Below are 18516 nucleotides of genomic sequence, written 5' to 3'. Positions count from 1 at the left end.
AGGAACACTGGAGTGGGTTGCCATTTCTTTCTCCAATGCATGAAAGTGAAAAGTGAAAGTGAAGTCGCTCAGTCGTGTCCGACTCTAGCGACCCCACGGACTATAGCCCACCAGGCTCCTCCGTCCATGGGATTTTCCAGGCAAAAGTACTGGAGTGGGATGCCATTGCCTTCTCCGCCAAAAAGGCAGAACTGAGGTCAAAACCTTAAAGGGCCTTAACCAGTTCGTGAGTTTATTCAATATAAATGGTTAATATGGAATCAAAAAGGAGATCAGAGCATCGGTCTGGAGAATGGAGAAGTGGAGTTCCATTTCTCACTTTTTTGGTATTAATTAAAACATAGATATTTATATATACGATATTATTATGAGACATATATATTCTATATACATATACATATTTCTTTAGAGTTCTAGGGATTTATAACTCATTTTGTCAAAAATAGCTCAATAAAACTTTGAAAAGAAATATTAAAAAAACTATAAGTCTCTTTATCCCTTTGAGAAATCTAAAGCTCCAGGTGGTACAAGAGAGGAATAATATGGCTACCTAAAAAAAAAAAAATCACATTAAGATATTATCCAAAATAACAGCTGGCAAACAGAGATGTGATTGAATTCCCACCAAAGTCACAACTCATTCCTAATGCAGGACACAACTTGTGATGAAAAATGCGGAAAAATCATTTAGTGCTCACTTATTTCCAGGGAAGCAAATAGACATCTTACATGCCCATCTTTTACCAGGGTCTGGTCTCCAATACAGATCAGCCCTTTATAAGGCTCACCTGTACAGGGGATACAAAACCAAATACAGTCAATACAACACTGAGACTATTTGTTTCTTGATATGAGAACAAAGTCCATTAAAAGACCACACACCAGGTAAGGGGAGTGACTAATGGAGAAAGGATTTTTCTTGGGGGACACACAAATGTTCTAAAATTAAATTGTGATGACTGTACAATTCTGTGAATATACAAAAAAAAATGAACTGTACACTTTAATTGTGTAAATTGTATGGTATGTGAATTATAACTTGCTAAAGCTGTTTAAAAAGATCATATACATGATTAATGTACCAAAGTAAAGATTCCAAAATGTATTAACAATTTGTAAACATTTCTGCTCAATTCTCAGAGAGCAAAAAGGACCACAAGGTACATTTCTGTCAGGCATTCTAACTACATTAATTCTACATTAAAAAAAAAAAGATAATGTAATCTAATATGAACCAGGAGAACAATATCAAAATAATGTAGAATGGTATGAATTTATTTACAAAATATAAATTTTAAATGATCTTTTTCTAGGGATATGTTTAATTATGCTTGATAAGTTGACATGTATTAAAGATACTACTTTTGTATGTATTATACATTTGTAAAAATACAATTATTTTAAAAAGATACTATTTTGCACTATGTATTATTGTGTGTGCATGCTCAGTTGCTCAACAGTGTCTTACTCTTTGTGACCCCATGGACTAGAGCCTCCCAGGCTCCTCTGTCCATGGAACTTTCCAGGCAAGACCACTGGAGTGGGGTGCCACTTTCTACTCCAGTGGTATCCCTCCAACCCTGGGATTGAACTCGCATCTCTTGCATCTCCTGCATTGGCAGGCAGATTCTTTACCACTGTTCCACCAGTATAACTTCATAATAAAACAGAAAGTGAAAATAAAAAATAATTATGTCCACCTATGACGTCACTGGCTTCCCAGGTGACGCAATGGTAAAGAATCCACCTGCCAACACAGGGACACAACAGATGCGGGTTCGATCCCTGGGTTGGGAAGATCCCCTGGAGAAGGGCATGACAACCCACTCCAGTATTCTTCCCTGGAGAATCCCATGGACAAAGGAGCCTGATGAGCTACATACAGTCCATGGGGTCGAAAAGAGTCAGACACGACTGAGCAACTGAGCACAAACACACACGATGTCATTAGCTCAAACACGCTTAATAACAAGAAGTTACAAGGAATTGTGACTTCTACCAACTGGCAAATACGAAGTCTCATAGGGCCTGCGACATTGTTTACTGTATGGTTACAAGATAACTTCTAGATGAACTGCTTTTAAAAAGAGCTACAAGAGCTCTCTCCCTCATCCTACCATTCGTCTCCTTCCGTTTACTGCAAGTTTAATGAGGCAGCACCACCATCCTGCTCCCTCACACAGGATTTACAAACATCGTCAAATATGATTCAAGGAACACTTGCTCTGGTGCTTACGCTTTGGAGCTGAAGCTGAAAAGAAATAAGCTGTGAAGGATGACGCCCAGCCCTGAGAGTAAAATTCAGTTTCAATACCAGCTACCATGCATCTTCTGAGCCAGCAGTCATAAATGTGATGTGTGGGTGTGCAACCTTCACAGCAAGAGCATAAAAGCCTGCGCACCTGGCCTGGGTCGTTGTACCAAAGTTCATCATGAAGTCGGTCAGGATGGGCCTTTTTACGTTTGATTTCTGCAATGACGTCGAAAACTTCAGAGTCTGAGCTGCTAGAGCAGGTGCTGTCCTCATCGGACTCGCATTCGGATTCACTGGAACTCTCTATAGCGGTGAGGGGAAAAAGATGGAGAGAAGCTGAAGCAGTCTGCAAGCTGATTTTACATGAAGATTTTACATGAAGATTTACATTTTACATGAAGGTTTTACATGAAGATTTACTTCCAAATGACTGAAACGTAAGGACCTACGTTTAGAAATGTAAGGACAGCTGATTATTTTCCAGCAAACACTCCAGTGCCTACTCCACACTAGAACTCTGCTAAGCAACCCATGAAATCTAATAGAGCCCATGATGCCTAATAGAGCCCATGATGCTAAGTCACAATCTAGAGGGGGAAACAAAGGATCAAAGATTTTTAGAGAAAGACTTGGTGAACAAGACCAGAGAAAATGCAAACCGCCAGAGCTGTCTGAGGTTTCACCTCCTAAAAGGTGCAGTGAATCCACACTGATCCACCGGGGTTTCCTAGAAGGGGTGCACGTGACCCAGGCACACGGATGGGGGTGGGGTTGGGCTGATGAGAAGGAAAGGAACACAGAAGGGGCGCTGCAGGCAAAAGCATGGAGCAAGACAATGGGTGGACTCTGGCTGCAGCAAAGGCCTCACAGGAAAAAATCCAGAAGTGAGGGGATAAAAGGTCATGAATGCCAGGCTCTGAAGATCAGACTGAATCAGATTCTAAATTTTTTTCTCTCAATAGTAACAATAGGAGACTCTAGTCCTTCAAAAATGACTAGATAAAAACAGACCAAGAATTATTGTAACGAAACAATCCAGTCACAAAAGACAAATATGGTATGACTCTACTTATATGAGGTACCTAGACTAGTCAGATTCATAGAGACAGAAAGTAGAAGGATGGTTGCCAGAGGCAAAGGGAGACAGGAATGGGGAGTTGGTCTTTAATCTTGATAGAGTTTTCAGTTTAGCAAGATGAAAAGAGTTCCAAAGATTGTTTACACAATATGAATGCATGTAACACGCTACAGAGCCATACGTCCAAAAACGGCTAAGTAGTATATCTTACGTGTATTATGTACATGTTCTTTGTATTTTACTACAATCAAAAAAGAAAAAAAGAAGACCTAGAACTTGGAGTGATCCTACAAGAGATTACTGCAGTACAGCGTAGTAAGAAGGAGCCCTGACACTGCTATATTTTCGAGCATACTACGTGAGATGGGTACTGTCATTCCTCTTTTAAGACGAGAAAATCGAGACACAGAGAATCACATCACTTGCCCGAGATCACATTTCAAGTGGTGGAACAAGGATTCAAACCCGGGCCAGCTGGTTCTGTCATGCTTTTCCCCACCATGGACACTGCCTCTGAGTGAAGGAGAAATAACAAAGGTGGGCAGACGAGAGCCAGATAACACGCAGGAAAAGGCACACTGAACGTCTCCTCTGCGTACAGCATTGCGTTAGGGGCTAAGGACACGACGTGGTGAGAAGCAGTGATCTCAGCATCTCCTTGGAGTCTCAGAATACATACGTGAAAATATGTAAGAAAGTGATGGAAACTTTGTGAATAAAGAGAGCGCTTCAAACAGAGCTGGACTCTGGCTGGAGTTTCCACACCCTGGCAGTGGAGAGAGCCACAGGAGATGCCTGCCCATCAGAGCTCGAGGCACGGGAACAGGCTCCTGCTTTTGACGGGAGGCTGGACTGTGGTCCCTTCTGATTTTAAGACAGAAGGAGTCTTGGGGGACACAGTGGCCAGCATGCCTTGCAAATGAGATCTCTTATGTATTCTACTGAATATAACTAAGAGAAAAGAAAATCGAAAAGAAGAAAGTTACATTGCTATGTATTTGCTGACTGGAATTAAAATAAAATGGACATTAGGAAATTTTACTATGGGACTCTCAAGGACACATCCCAAAAGTCTGGTATTAAACAATAAAAAAAAAAGCACAGGATCTCGGTCTAGTAACTTCTGACTCACCTAAATCTTCATCTAGCTTCGTCTTGGGAGGCTCCCATGGGGGTCTAGCAGCTTTGGCCTTCTCTTGCCTGCTCCCCAACTCTTCCTCAAATTTGTCATATAAGTCACGGAGCCTACTTGTTCCAACTACAGTAGAATCTCCCTTTGAAAAATAAAGGATCAATATTAGGAACTATATTAATAATAGTCATACCAAAGAGACTTAAGAACTCACCAATAACCAAAGATTTTAACAGCAAGATATCATTTTTCAACCCTCAATTTAACAAACATTTTAAATACAAAATGCCCAGAGTGCTGGCAATGATGCTCTCAGGTAAGTGCACTTTGCCAACCCTTAGAAATGTTAGAAATCTTCATCTATGCCCTTCTGATACAGCAACCAAAAAATCATAAACCCCTCAGAATTCATGACACCTGATACCCTCCTAGAGAACATATACGCCTCCCCTACTGAAATTCACTGGTGGTGTATATTCCCCATTAACCCAGTGACCCACAAACCACACATGCACCCCATAAACACACGGACACACACACACACACTCTTTACAAACACAGGGTTCTGCAATACATTCCTGGAGGAAGTTGCTCACTTTCCCTTACTCTCCTCCCAGGTTGAAAATCAGTTTAAACACCCACCTAAAATGTACATTTGACATTTTCAAAAGGCACCTTTCCAACATAAAATGAATATTCAATCATGAAATCTGCAGTTATTCCCAAGAGAGGGTGCCTGCTTTCCTCAGCCCCACCTCATTACTGACACTGGTGATGCTGGAGTGGCTCTGACACTTAGGCTCTCTCTGCAGCAGCAGTGCACAAACAGAAGCCAATGTTGGCCTTCTGGTTTATCAGCCTTCCTTCTACCCTGGAGTTTTAACACACCCACAAAAAAGGTGAGGAAAAGCAAAAGCTCTGCTGTTCAAATGCTCTGAACCTCAGTGCCTTCAACATTATTTCAAGAATAATGATACCCACGGGGAGCCATTCTCCCCTTCCCCCTTGCTCACAGAACTGGGATTCCCTTCAGGTTTGGGGCGGAGAACCCGGGATCTCAGAAGCCAGTCCCCCTACGCCACAGATGTCTCTGTCCTAATCCCTGGAAAGTGAACATGCCACCTTTCAGTGCAGAAAGAACTCTGCAGAAGCAATTAAGGCTACAGAATTTGAGGTGGGGTTATCTGGGTGGACACAACTGAACACAGGTCTTTAAAAGTGGAGAGGCTCTCACAACAGCAGTCAGAGGTGCAACAGAAGAAGAGGCAAGAGATCTTTAAAGCACAAGAGGGACTCGACCCACACTGCTGGCTCTGAAGATGAAGGAAGGGGTCCATGGGCCAAGGAATGCACACGGGCTCCAGAAGCTGGGAACAGCCCACACCTGCCAGACAGCAAGGAGACAAGGGCCTCCATCCCACAGCCATAAGGAACTGAACTCTGCCAACAACCTGAATGAGCAAGAAAACAGTTTGTCAACAGAAAGGAGAGCAGTCCTGCCAGTATCTCGATTTAGCCAGGGAGACCCAAGTTTGACTTCCGATCTACAGAACTGGGAGTTAATAAATGTGCGGTATTTTAAGCCATGAATGAAGTCTGTGGAGATGGGTTACGGCAGAGATGGAAAATTAATCCATTAAACACAATTCTGGACGAAGGGATGAAAGAAGAGATCCCTGGGCACCCTGGGCTCCACCCAGTACTGCCCTCTGCATCTGTATCTGGGCAGAGGTGTGTACGGACATGATGCCTGGGGCTCCTGTGGGCATCCTGCAACCGTGATGGACCCTCTGAAAGACAGTGATACCCACCTACGGCCCTGCCATCACTAAGGCACTAAATACACACCAGCCACCACCTCCCTCCAGATGACTTGTCGAGGAAAACAAACCCAGCAAGCTTAAACCACGATCAGTTAAGTACTCTCATTTACAACAACATTCTGAAGTAACAGATGCCTTCTTTCCAGAGATGTTTTAAGAATTCAGGGAGGTAATCTGAGACACGTGGGGCAGTTTCACAAATAGGGCTCCACATGTGAGCTTCTCCTTGCCTGTGTCACCTGAACCAGGACTTAAAACCCTGCTTTTCTTTATCAAGTAAAATATCATGCCACCAAGAGAGACCTCTCAAACCTTTTTGTCAAGAGACAACAGTCTCCTCTCAAGCTCACCATAGGTAAGGGCCCAGTCCAAGTCGAAGATGTTTTTACAAAATTCCAAACAACAGAATGCTCTCTTATCTATCCCACCCACTAAATCTAACATCTCCAGGCTCTTCTGTCCTAAATCTGTAGGTATCCCTTCCTTCACTCATTCATTTCATCAGTGAACATGACTGTGTGTCCATTCTATGGCAAATACACCTAACTTAATGGGGATAGAGGCATAGTGCCTGTTAGGGGAGAGAGAAAAAAAAAAGAAAGGGAGAGTGACGGAAAATAAAATGGAGATGGAAGGAGGAGGAGAAGCGAGCACACAGAGGTCATGGGGCCCCCAAGGCAATGAGGCACAGCTGCTGAGCCCCAGGAGCCCCATCGTGAACAGCACGTGTGCTGACTCTCCTGAGAGCCCATCCAAGGTGACGACGCCGCGACTCCACAAAACCAGCAACCAGCACAGGAAACCTGCTATGGGTACCTTTGGTCACGGGCAGACTTGCAAGAGACAAACTCAATTTTCCCTTGTTTCTCGTTTTGAGGGAAACACACACACACGCATGCAGATGTATACCACAGGATGTATAACATAGCTATGAGTGAGAGCTTACAAGACCACCAGCATCAAGGCTAGCAGTGGCATCAAAAATCAGAATGAAGAGATCCTTCCATACACCTGCAGCACTCTTGCCTTTTGTAAAGCAGCTTTTGTCTACAGCAGTGGTTCTCAATCAGGGGGAGGGGCGTTCTCTCACCCCTCAGGGGACACTGGGCAATGTCAGAAGACAGCCTCGGTTATCACAGCCATGAGGGTGCTACTGGCATCCAGCGCACAGAGCCCAGAGATGCTGCTCGACATCCAACCAGGCACCGGGCAGGCCCCGCCACAGGGAACTATCCAGCCCCAGACGCCAAAAGCGCTGAGCTTGAGGAGCTCTGGTCCGTAGCTTCTCTCCTACCACAGACCTACCACCTGATCCATGGGGTCACTGGAGTAGTAGTTTTCTGAGTGGGTGCAGCGAATCCACACAGGCTTAAGGAGTTCTTCTTCCTCCTCCTCATTTTTGTCAGGCAGCCCCTCCTCTGGCTCCTTTTCCTTGATTGAGGTATAATTCTTCTCTTTGCCAGAGCCCGGGATGTCACTCCATCTGTCTTTTTCTTCCTCCCAGCGAGCTCTCTTCTTCTCCCTGCTTGGGGAGCGACTTCAAAAGGGGGCAGAGGGAGGCTATTAAAAATGTTCTTTCCTTGTAAAACTTTTCTATTTTACCTGTTTAGTTCATTTGTCACCTAAAAGAAAAACGTCATGCCAAACCACCATATTCGTTTGTATGAAAAACCAGTGACCCCATGACACCAGTCTGCTGACATCAGAATCACCTGAAGTTATTTGTTTAAAAACACAAATTCCCAGGCCCTACCCCAGATCTACTTACTGATTCACAGTCTCCGGGGGTGGGGCCCAAGATTCTGTATTTTTAATAATCTCCCCAGGTGATTCTGGTGTGCATCCGGCAGGTTCAGGGGCAACCGGCAAACCATAACTCCTAGAATAGAAAGATCTCTAGGAAATACATGGACATCTCCATCTATAGACAATCTCAGCACTGAGCACACTAATTTTGAATTCTCCACATCTTGCTTTGCCAAGACAAAAAAAAAAAAAAAGTCTTCACAAAACATGATCTCCACTTCGCCATAAATTTAGCCTGAGGACCAAAATCCAAGAGTGAACCAGTTATACCATCCCTCATCATTTCTCTGGAAGCCCCTACTTGGGTATTACTGCTTAATGAACCACCAGTTCGCCTAACTCTGATCCCCACAAATACTAATAGTAACTCAATTAAAAAGGAAAAGAGCAATTCTATCTCCTTGAATCGCTGGAGCATGAAATTTGCAAAGGCTCAGCGTATGGATGTGCTTGGAGGGAAAAACCCAGAGGGTAGATTTTTAAATTAAGCCCAGGACATTTCAGTGGAACCGTACAGACTTGGAGAATCCAGCCAAGGAGAGAGACTGCTTTATTAGCGATGTGCTGCCAGCTCGGCAGCTCTACTAACAAAGTCACTCTTACCCAAGAAAGTTTACATCTGGGTCAAAGTCACCAGTAAGTTTCTCCATCAACTCTATCACTCATTTCTAATTTTATAGCAGGGAAAACCTAAGTGTAGGTGTGTATACATCAGGGGGGAAATAGTGGGTGATTAGAAGGATTATATATATTACTTATTGATGCAACTTCTAAATATTGCAGTGTACATCAAGAGGTTTGTTACCAGAAAAAAATATTTACTGTGATGTAAAATGTATATATGTTCACTGTAGAAAAATAAAACAAAAATCACCTGTAACACCACTCAGAGATAACAATTATATTTCACAAATATGTTAGAAGATATAGATATATAAACACAAGTTTCTAAAAACAGGAACTCTGTAGCCTGTTTTCCTCAACAAAGTGGTAAATCAGGAACATCATTCTACTTCAATACATCTACATCTGAACCATTTTTAATAATGCATATCATTCTTTTATATGTACATACCATAATCTGACAAATCTGATCATTGTCATTTAGGAGATTACCTTTCTTCCCCCACTGTAAACAATGCTACTGTAAATACACTTGTGTTCTTTGCAGACTTGTCATATTATTTCACACACAAAGAGAGTGTACTTTTCTAAAGGCTTCTCTACAGATAAGAATTACCAGTTTAGATTACCATCAAAACCGTATGTGATTTCCCATTTCCCCACATCCTGTCAACATGATTGTTTTTCATCTTTTCTATCCTTATAAAAAGAGCATCTCATTTAATTTGTCACTACTGAAATAACACGTTTCACATTCACTTCTTTTATTAATATGAACATGAATCAATACACCATGCCAATATTTTTAAAATTAGGATTACAGTCTTTTGACGATTTTTTATTTAAATTATCACCCATCTTCTGTCATATGTAATGTAACCTTTTTCAGTTTATTTTCCTTTTAATTCTATTTATAGCTACATCAGAGAAGGCAATGGCAACCCACTCCAGTACTCTTGGCCTGGAAAATCCCATGGACGGAGGAGCTTGGTAGGCTGCAGTCCATGGAGTCTCGAAGAGTCGGACATGACTGAAGCGACTTAGCAGCAGCAGCAGCAAAGCTACATACAATCTTTATATGGCCAAATGCAAAGATTGTTTTTGTTTCTATTTCCAGTCTTAGTGTTATGGCTGTAATCCTTTCCCATCGCATGGTTAAATAAATATATTTTTCAGTTACTTTTAACATTAATTTTTTTTACTCTATCTGTCCAAGATCTAAGGCAGAAATCTGAACCAATTTCTTTTCCATACAGTTTGCATTGTTTCCACATCAGTTTCTCCTCTGATTTGAAAAAACAACTTCATGATAGATGTAAACCTTTATATATACTTGAATGTTGTTCCAGATTGGTCTCATTGACCTATTTATATCCATACCAAACTGTGCATTATTTTTCTTCATTACACTCACTTCTATTCCCAAGAAAAATTTGAGTCCTAGTAAAGTTCTAAAAACAGTACCTCAACTGAACTTACATTAAAATTATAGATTTTTTGGAAGGCAGATATATTCACCACTATCCCACCAACACTGCTAAAAACTACAAATATTTTGGAAGAACACTGGTATGTTTTTTAACCCTATCTTCCACTCCCACTACAGGAATTTAACATGCCCTCCATTCATTTACATCACCTTCCTCGTCATCTACTACACTTAATATCTTCCTATTGATCAATATATTTTTAAGTTTATTAAGAAATTTAACTTTTATTCATTTAAATTTTCTATTTATATTTTCTATTAGTAAGTAGGTATTCCTGGTATTCAGGGAAGGCTCTTAATTATGATATGTTTATTGTATAACTGTCAACTTCAGTGAGTTAATTCTAACATTTCTTGACTGATTCTCTTGAACTGTCCTGGTAATATCATTAGCTAATAATGGCAAATCCTGGCTCCCTGTGGGTGTGGTTTTATTTGTTTTTGTTTGTGGTCCTTCCTGAGAGCCTGACACTCTTGTAAGCACTCTGATACACTTAGTCCTGACAAGATTCCTGAGGCAGATATAAACATCCCCTAGACAGGAAACAGAATTAGAAATTCTGTTTCTCTCACAGAGCTAGCAAGTAATAGTTAAATGTTAATATGATTATTTGACACAGACATTTTGACATGTACTAAAAATCCCACCAAATGTTTTATTATTACCATTGAGAAACACAGGCAGAAGACAACCTTACTCCATCCACTTTAGGTTGGTGTCATAAATAATGGATGATCAGGGTTGTCTATTGTGAAAAACAATTAGTATTCTTTTTTTCTTCTTTCCTTTTTTTTAACACTTTGAGAGGGACATTTCAAAATAGGAGTAAAACATCATTTTAGGTGTCTCAGGCATGTCAAATTTCAAAATCCGAACTCAAAAATTTTGTTTAATAATATGCTATATTACGAACTATGATAATTTTTCCTGTTTTACAGTATTTATATCTATAACTTTTATTTTCTCATCTACTGCATTAGTTAGAACTCAAAGAATCCAAGTCTCTGCCTTCTCCACAAGTTACTGGGTACTGGAGAAGAAACAACTAAACCAAGAGGTTTCCAGCACTGAACATTAAAAACCAACCTCGGGTGGGCCCTCAACGAGTTCCACAAACACAGTATCTTAGCTTTTTTCCTATCCTTATCTCCTCCTCTTCTGCAGGCCCTTTCTCACTGAACAGACTCTTCCTAGTTGACCTCCTCTAATTCATGGCATTTAGCATTTCTAGCTAAGATCTCTTTTCTGAACCTTATACTTTTGTGTCCCACTAGGTACCACACAATTCCACCGAGCTGTCTAACAGATTTTCAAATTCTACTTGCCCAAAATTGAACTCATTCTTTTGCCTGTTTCTTAGTGTTTCCAGCCCTCCAAGGGGAACATCACATCTCAGGTGATGACCAAGTCCTACTGACTCTCCCACATCGATCTCTCTCAATTACCTCCAAATTTCCCCATCGTCATTGCCACAATGGGTCGGTCTAGCCACAATCATTTCTTTCCTGGATTGCTAACAAAAGCCTAAACTCCTTTCCCAACCTCCAAGTTTGACCCTCTGAGACCACTTCTCCAATGCAGCCTTCACACCTGCTCTTTCTCTCCCCCTACCATTTGCCTTCCCTTAGGCATTCCTTGGAGAAGGCAATGGCATCCCACTCCAGTACTCTTGCCAGGAAAATCCCATGGACGGAGGAGCCTGGTAGGCTGTCTATGGGGTCGCTAAGAGTCAGACACGACTGAGCGACTTCACTTTCACTTTTCACTTTCATGCATTGAAGAAGAAAATGGCACCCAACTCCAGTGTTCTTGCCTGGAGAATCCCAGGGACGGGGGAGCCTGGTGGGCTGCTGTCTATGGGGTCGCACAGAGTCGGACACGACTGAAGCGACTTAGCAGCAGCAGCAGGCGTTCCTACCCATACTCCAGGGAATCAGTACATTGTCAACTTCTCTATGACCACCCGAAACTGAGATACTAACTACTGTGTTCCAGAAGCAGTATGTATTTGCTCTACCAAAGGCACGTCTCACAGCACTTAACTTTCTTATTCCTGGAAAGCAGGGACTCTTGTTAAAGACTATCATGGTACCATATAATACCTGGGACACACAAGAATACAATGTGTGTCATTTGCGTGTTAAGACATACATCAGGTGACAGTGGTAGGAAATGGGGTCTCCTTGTCTTTTTTCTAATATGTATGGGAAGGCCTATAAGGTTTCAACATTAAATTTGGCTCTTCTCAGATGGTATCAATCATGTTCATCACGAGATAATGTTCTCTATCAAGTTACAGAAGTCTGCTTATACTCCTACTTAACCAGTTTCTACTCATAATTGAATGCAACTTTAAACAGCTAATAGGCAAGTACTGAGATAACTCTAGAGATTCTGACACAAAGAATTAGTTATAGATCTCCTAATACTAACCTATCTACCCATGCAACCTTGGAATAAACCCTCAACTATTATAACACACAACTGAAAACAACCTGCTCATATACTAATCAGTATTTTCATATCCATAGTCATAAAAGAAATTGTTTAGTGGTTTTCTTTTTATTGATGGTTTTGCCATTTGGATTTTCCTGATATCACAGCATGAGCTGAGCTTTCCTTCCATCTTCTTCAGTGTTCTAAAAACAGTTTCAAACTTTTTTGGAAGAGACACAAAGTCAACTTTTTCCCATAGGTATTGGCCTATTAACATTTTCTGCTCTAAGTGTAAGGTTTATAATTTTTGTTTTCATAGAAACAACCCATCACATCCAAGTTTTTAAATTTCTCAAATAAAACATCAGTACTTGTACCAACACACTATAATTTTTAAATCCCCTTCATTCCTATAATAATACATTCTTATACCTAATGGATATGTGCTTTTCTTTTCTTGATTTGCCACTTTTAAAATTGTACGGCCTTTCAAAGAAATCTTGCATTTATTTACAAATATTATTATGGCATTATAGTTCTTTTTCTAGTTTATTAATTTATTTTACCTTCAATACCTTTTTCTGCTTTTTTAGAGTCAATAATTAGATAATAATTATATATATAGTTACCATTTATTTGGCACTACTGGGCCAAGTCCTAAGTGTTTTATGTGTGTTATGACCCCTTGTCACTCAATAAGGCAAATATAACTGTCCTTATTTTAGACAAAGACACTGAGGCTTAAAAAAGTTCCTTTGCCCAATAATAAAATTGGGAAAATGAATAATTGACCCAAAATCTGTCAGATTATTGACAGTACTATTCTTAATTACCATTTATTAAGGCATGAATTTTTAGCTCTTGATATAGAATTGGTTACATCCTGTAAATTTTTATTTGCAACAATTTCAATGTCATATTTCCAAATAAGGTATTACTGTAGTTTTTCTTTTTTTTTTTTTCTGAAACAAGTAAACTTAAGAGCATAATTATGAATTTTCAAGGTCTTCAAAAAAAAAAACAAACCTTGAACTACTAATATAGTGTTTTACAGCAACTGAGGTCACAAAGTGGCCTAATTTGGGGGACTTTTTAAAATTTTCCTTGTGCATCCTATATACATCTTGAAATAAAAGGTTTTTCAATAACTGGCTACTTTAGCTTTTCACAGTGTTCTTTGGACAGACGCTCAGGCTATTCTGAAGACCTGGCTGACACCCTGCAAAAGCACAAAATCTGAATTTCAGGAGATAATCCTATGACTTCTTCCAGTGTCAACTCCTTGCTTACCTTCCAGATCTCTTATACTCTTTTTTGTAGGACCTTTCCAGAGATGGTGATCTTCGGCTGTCCCGGTGCCTGTGTCTCTCCCGTTCCCGCTCTCTTAAAGGAATTAATACACAGAGCTGTTTTCAACAGAAAGACTCAAAAACACCATGTCTTTTCACTGAATTCATCAAAATAAAGGGACCTCACCTCACCTAAGTATTCTGCAGCACTATTCACTATGGGACATTTTTACTCACCCTTCATTTATTAGAGGTTAAAGGAGCATTTCACTTTATGCAAGTTAACTACCTTAGACATTTCTTGCTGTTTTCTTTAAAAAAAAAAAAAAGAAGAAGAAGTCATACTTAATACTAAGCAATGAAGGGAATTTTATCATAATCTTCTCTTGAGACCTTCCAACCAGCCAAACGTTCTACAGGGAAAACTTCAAAGGATTCAACTGCCTATTGATTTCTGAAACACTCTTAATTTCATCCAACAAATAAATGCATATAGTAAAGATGAGGACAAAGGTCTATAATAAAAAGCTCTAAACTCATAGGTTATACACCTGAGGTATAGTTCTTAGTCATCACTAACTACCATGAGACTCTAGGTCACTTTAAGTGCTGTTTTCATCAGGGGAAAAAAAAAACTCTAAATAGAGACACTGAGTTTACTCAGTGTAAAACTAGAATTCAGGATTTTAAACCTTCCAATATAAAGCTGGAATTTAGTAATAATGATAGTAATAACTTATGAGCCTAATCAATACGCACAATGAGATCTGAAACAAAAATTGGAATCCCAGTGTGTTTACATTAGAACTAAATCTAAAGGAAATAAATACTAGGTCTTAGATTGGGGCAAAAAAATACTGTATTAGCCTGAGTCCAGCAAGAAGATTACAAAAATGTCTAAACTCAAAAATAGCCACGCCCCCGCTTCCCGCCACCACTTCCACTGCGGGGGCACAGATTCAATCCCCAGTAGGGGAACTAAAATCCTATATGCCTGTCACATGGCGTGGATAAAAAAGAAATAATAATCCCCCACCTGTAACCAAATAGAAGAAATGTAAATTCACTGAAATCAAAACTTACAAAATTAATAAGAGATCTTAGATATTAACACAAAAATTGTTTTTCCACTTAAAAACCACCCCTTCCTCAAGAAAGACTCCTTTGAATAACACTTTTAACATATACTTAAGGCTCAGGTACACACCAGCTGTCCAAAGTAAAGTAGCCAGTGCTTGGCATTCCACATTCTTTATCTGATACACTTTTAAAATGACAGCTTACTTTTAGACAGCAAATCCCACCTAGTGAGTGGTATCACATGACAACAATATAATGTAATTTGTGATGGCATGGCGGCTAAAAAAAAGCTGCCTCTATTTCCAAATAAAAACTCTATTTAAAGGATATTCCTAATTTTTCGTTTGTTTTTGTAACATCTAGGGGATAGGATTTTGTATTCAAGAGTGGCACCTCTCATTATGACTGCTACCTCTGAGTGGCTATGAACTGAAAAGACCAGTATAAATCACTGTAATACTATATGATGAACCCATTTAAAGCAAGAAAAACAATGCTTCAGTTATTTTTCCAAAAATTCTTCCCGGTTTTGGGACCATGAAGATATTCCTTAGATACATAATAGCTCTCCAATGGCTCAACACGGTACTCAACAGGACAGGTATGGGGTTACAGTGCTGTAACACCGCTCAAGTGTGGGAAGCCACTGCCCTGCTCCTTACTGGCTGCCCCTGCAGCTCTTCCTTTTCCTAATCCCTGGAGGAACTTGGATCTTTCATGACAGCAAATGCATCCATCTACGTCTTCACAAATCTTCTCCAGAAATAGTCTGCCCTGAAATAATCTTGTAATCACTATTTACCCAGATTTCGGAGGAGGAGAAGAAGAAAAGGAAAAACGAAATTTGAAAAAGTGTGGATGCACTTACCCCAAGAAGCCAGGGCAGAAGCAGCCAGAGGACAGACTGAAGAATTTGCATAAACTTCATCTAATCAAACGCACAACTTTGTGAACGTCTGGTTTTCTCCAGTGTACTTTTAGAAGTTATATACTAGCACTTCACAGGCTCCATGTTTGGTTCACAGAAGCATTCTATATAAGACAGAGGACTGACACTCTACTAAGACCCCTAGAGGGAACTGATTTTACTGCGGCTGTGACATTAAGGCTGCTCCAGAGCAAACACCCCCAAGTACAACATCATAAAACAACTCCAGGGTAAATAAAGGCCATGTAGAAAGATGAGCTAACTGCCTAAGATCCCCCACAGTAAAGGGGTTGTGGTTTAGGCTCATGGGGATTAAGGGTCATTTTTTCAGCATTTGATTTCACTTAGTGACAGGGATCCTCAGTTTATAGGACATTTGTGTTTCTTTAAGCTTAAGCCTGGATGGGAGAATTCAGGAATTTACAGCAGAACCCTAAAAACCACAGTACTCTCAAAAAAAAAAAAAAAAAAAAAAAGTCATCTAGAATGTTTAAGTTTGCAGCAACATGTTTCCCCAAAGACAGGTTTATTAACAATCACTTTAAGTCTGAAGAAAACTATCAAACTCTTTCGAGTTTAGATTTTCACCGTAAAGTTGTAAAATAAACCCTCACAGGCCTCTGCCAACTAATCCATCACAAAGTTAAGAACAAAACTGACAAGGAACAGTAAGTCATGCTGAAAAGACTTTTCAAAATCTACCGACTCTAGTCAGCTTTAGCCCATCAGAATCAGTCACCCCTGCAGGAAACATGTCACTTCTTCTGCCTTCGACTAGGCATCAGAGAGAAGCAATAGTGTATTTTCCTTCCAAACCTTCCAAGGCCTGGAGGGCTTCCTTCTAAACCTTTAGGACTGAGAATGACTGTTACCATTTACTGGCAAAATGTTCGGTCAGAATCAAGCACACAGCCATGAGAACAACATGGAAACCAAGAAGCACATTAATTCCATAGGAGTCAAGACTTACTCTCTGAAAATCCAAGTAACAAGGTTACCTGGTTTGGGGACCTCAAACTTTTCAGCACAGAAGTTCCACAAGACAATGAAAGTGAGTGAACACACCACAGCAGCCAGAAAGAGAAGCACCATTACCAGCTTGACAAGTGGAAAACCAAAAATCTTCATTGATACAAACAGTTCACTGAAGGTACAAATAAATATTAGTAGAATGGATATGTGCACATTTTTATTTTTCCATTTAAACCAATGATTCTTAGGTTTAGGGTAACAGACTCATACAATCTCTTAAGAATCTGCTGTAAGCCACTGATTTACTTATAGAAAAAAATATATAGACATAAAATTTTACATTTAACTTCAGAGAATTTCTAGACACCCATCAATGAATGTCTGCTGGAAACCTTATTTCCTTGTAAATATAGATTTTTGGCCTTTTGGGTGGGGAAAAAAAAGAAATTTAATCTGAAGTGGATTAGTATGTTCTAAATGCAATTTTATTTAGTATGCATACATTTCAATGCAACAAAATCAAAAGCTATTTTGAAAATTGTAACTTTGATAATGTATACCTAATATTATTTCATTTTATAAAGAAACAGAGCAAGAAAGTAAAAACATAAGATAAACTTACATTTATCCTAAAAATCAGGAAGCAAGTTCAGCTTGTTAACTAGTTGGATTCCTGACTGATAACAGCGGCCTGCAGACCACCAATTCCAAAAGAACCCACAGTGCAATAACCTGACAAGATGGTCTTACTGAACATAATTAAATACAACATCCACACAAACAACTACAGGATCTTTTATTGATCATCATTAAAATGCCAGCTGTATTCGTATAGTAATTGGCTTACATTCATTGAAATGAACCTATGTTGCTAATTTGGGGATGCTTTTCAAAGTGGCTTTCTCCTGAGGTCAACTTCCTTCCTCATTAGTTGTCTCTCCCTCTTTAATAAAACAGCCCTTTCCTTTTATAAACCGAAATGCACGGCTGGACCTTTTTGGTCTGGTTTGCCGAGCCGCCTGTGTCAGGATCTCTGCAACTTCTCTAAAAAACCATAGGTGCGCTTTACCTGCTCCGCTCGTAGCTCCGGTGGCGGGAGGGCGTGCGCCCCCGCTCGTGATCGGACCTGTAGCGGCTGTCCTGCCTTCTCCGGTCGGGGCTCCGGCCTCGCTCCCGGCGCTCCAGGGACCGATGCCGTTCGCCCCTCCCGTGACTGTGGTCCCGGTGCCTGTGGTCGTCGTAATGCTTTAGCCTTTCTGGGGACCGCCTCTCACTGGGAGCCTTGGGGAGCGGGTACGGAGGGAGGTGCCTGAAGTGAGGACTACTGCTGTTACTAGCACTGGGTGGGAAGGAACTGGGGCTGTTCTGGAAGCTATTGAAGTTGGGGGGTGGGAAACTGTGGTGCGAGTACCCGGGTGGGTACTGGTAATTGACCTGCTGCGGAACGACGGGAGGCGGCGGCGGATGCGGCAGGGATGGCGGCGGCATCATGAAGGGGAAGGCGCCTTGGCCAGGAGGCGCTCCGGGGACTGGGGGGTTATTGGGACAGGGTAGCGGAGGCGGCATGGGAGGGAAACAGGGGGGCACGGGGAAGGGGGGCCTCA

General features: G+C 40.7%; 1 protein-coding gene across 1 annotated transcript in view; it reads right to left on the bottom strand.

Annotated features, from left to right (window-relative positions):
* DROSHA (drosha, ribonuclease type III) overlaps positions 1-18516 on the bottom strand; it is a 123330-nt gene that overhangs the window by 98043 nt on the left and 6771 nt on the right. The window contains exons 4-9 of the mRNA XM_010853841.1: positions 17982-18516; positions 13934-14026; positions 8056-8166; positions 7593-7824; positions 4465-4606; positions 2403-2557 (exon numbers count right to left, since the gene is read on the bottom strand). The exon at positions 17982-18516 is cut by the window's right edge and continues 11 nt beyond it. Coding sequence (XP_010852143.1) covers positions 2403-2557; positions 4465-4606; positions 7593-7824; positions 8056-8166; positions 13934-14026; positions 17982-18516 — 1268 coding nt within the window. The remainder of the gene's footprint in view (positions 1-2402; positions 2558-4464; positions 4607-7592; positions 7825-8055; positions 8167-13933; positions 14027-17981) is intronic.

This window comes from Bison bison, unplaced genomic scaffold (assembly GCF_000754665.1).
Source record: "Bison bison bison isolate TAMUID 2011002044 unplaced genomic scaffold, Bison_UMD1.0 scf7180017864331, whole genome shotgun sequence".
Classification (NCBI taxonomy): Eukaryota; Metazoa; Chordata; class Mammalia; order Artiodactyla; family Bovidae; genus Bison; species Bison bison.
This window is presented reverse-complemented; position numbering and strand designations above follow the sequence as displayed.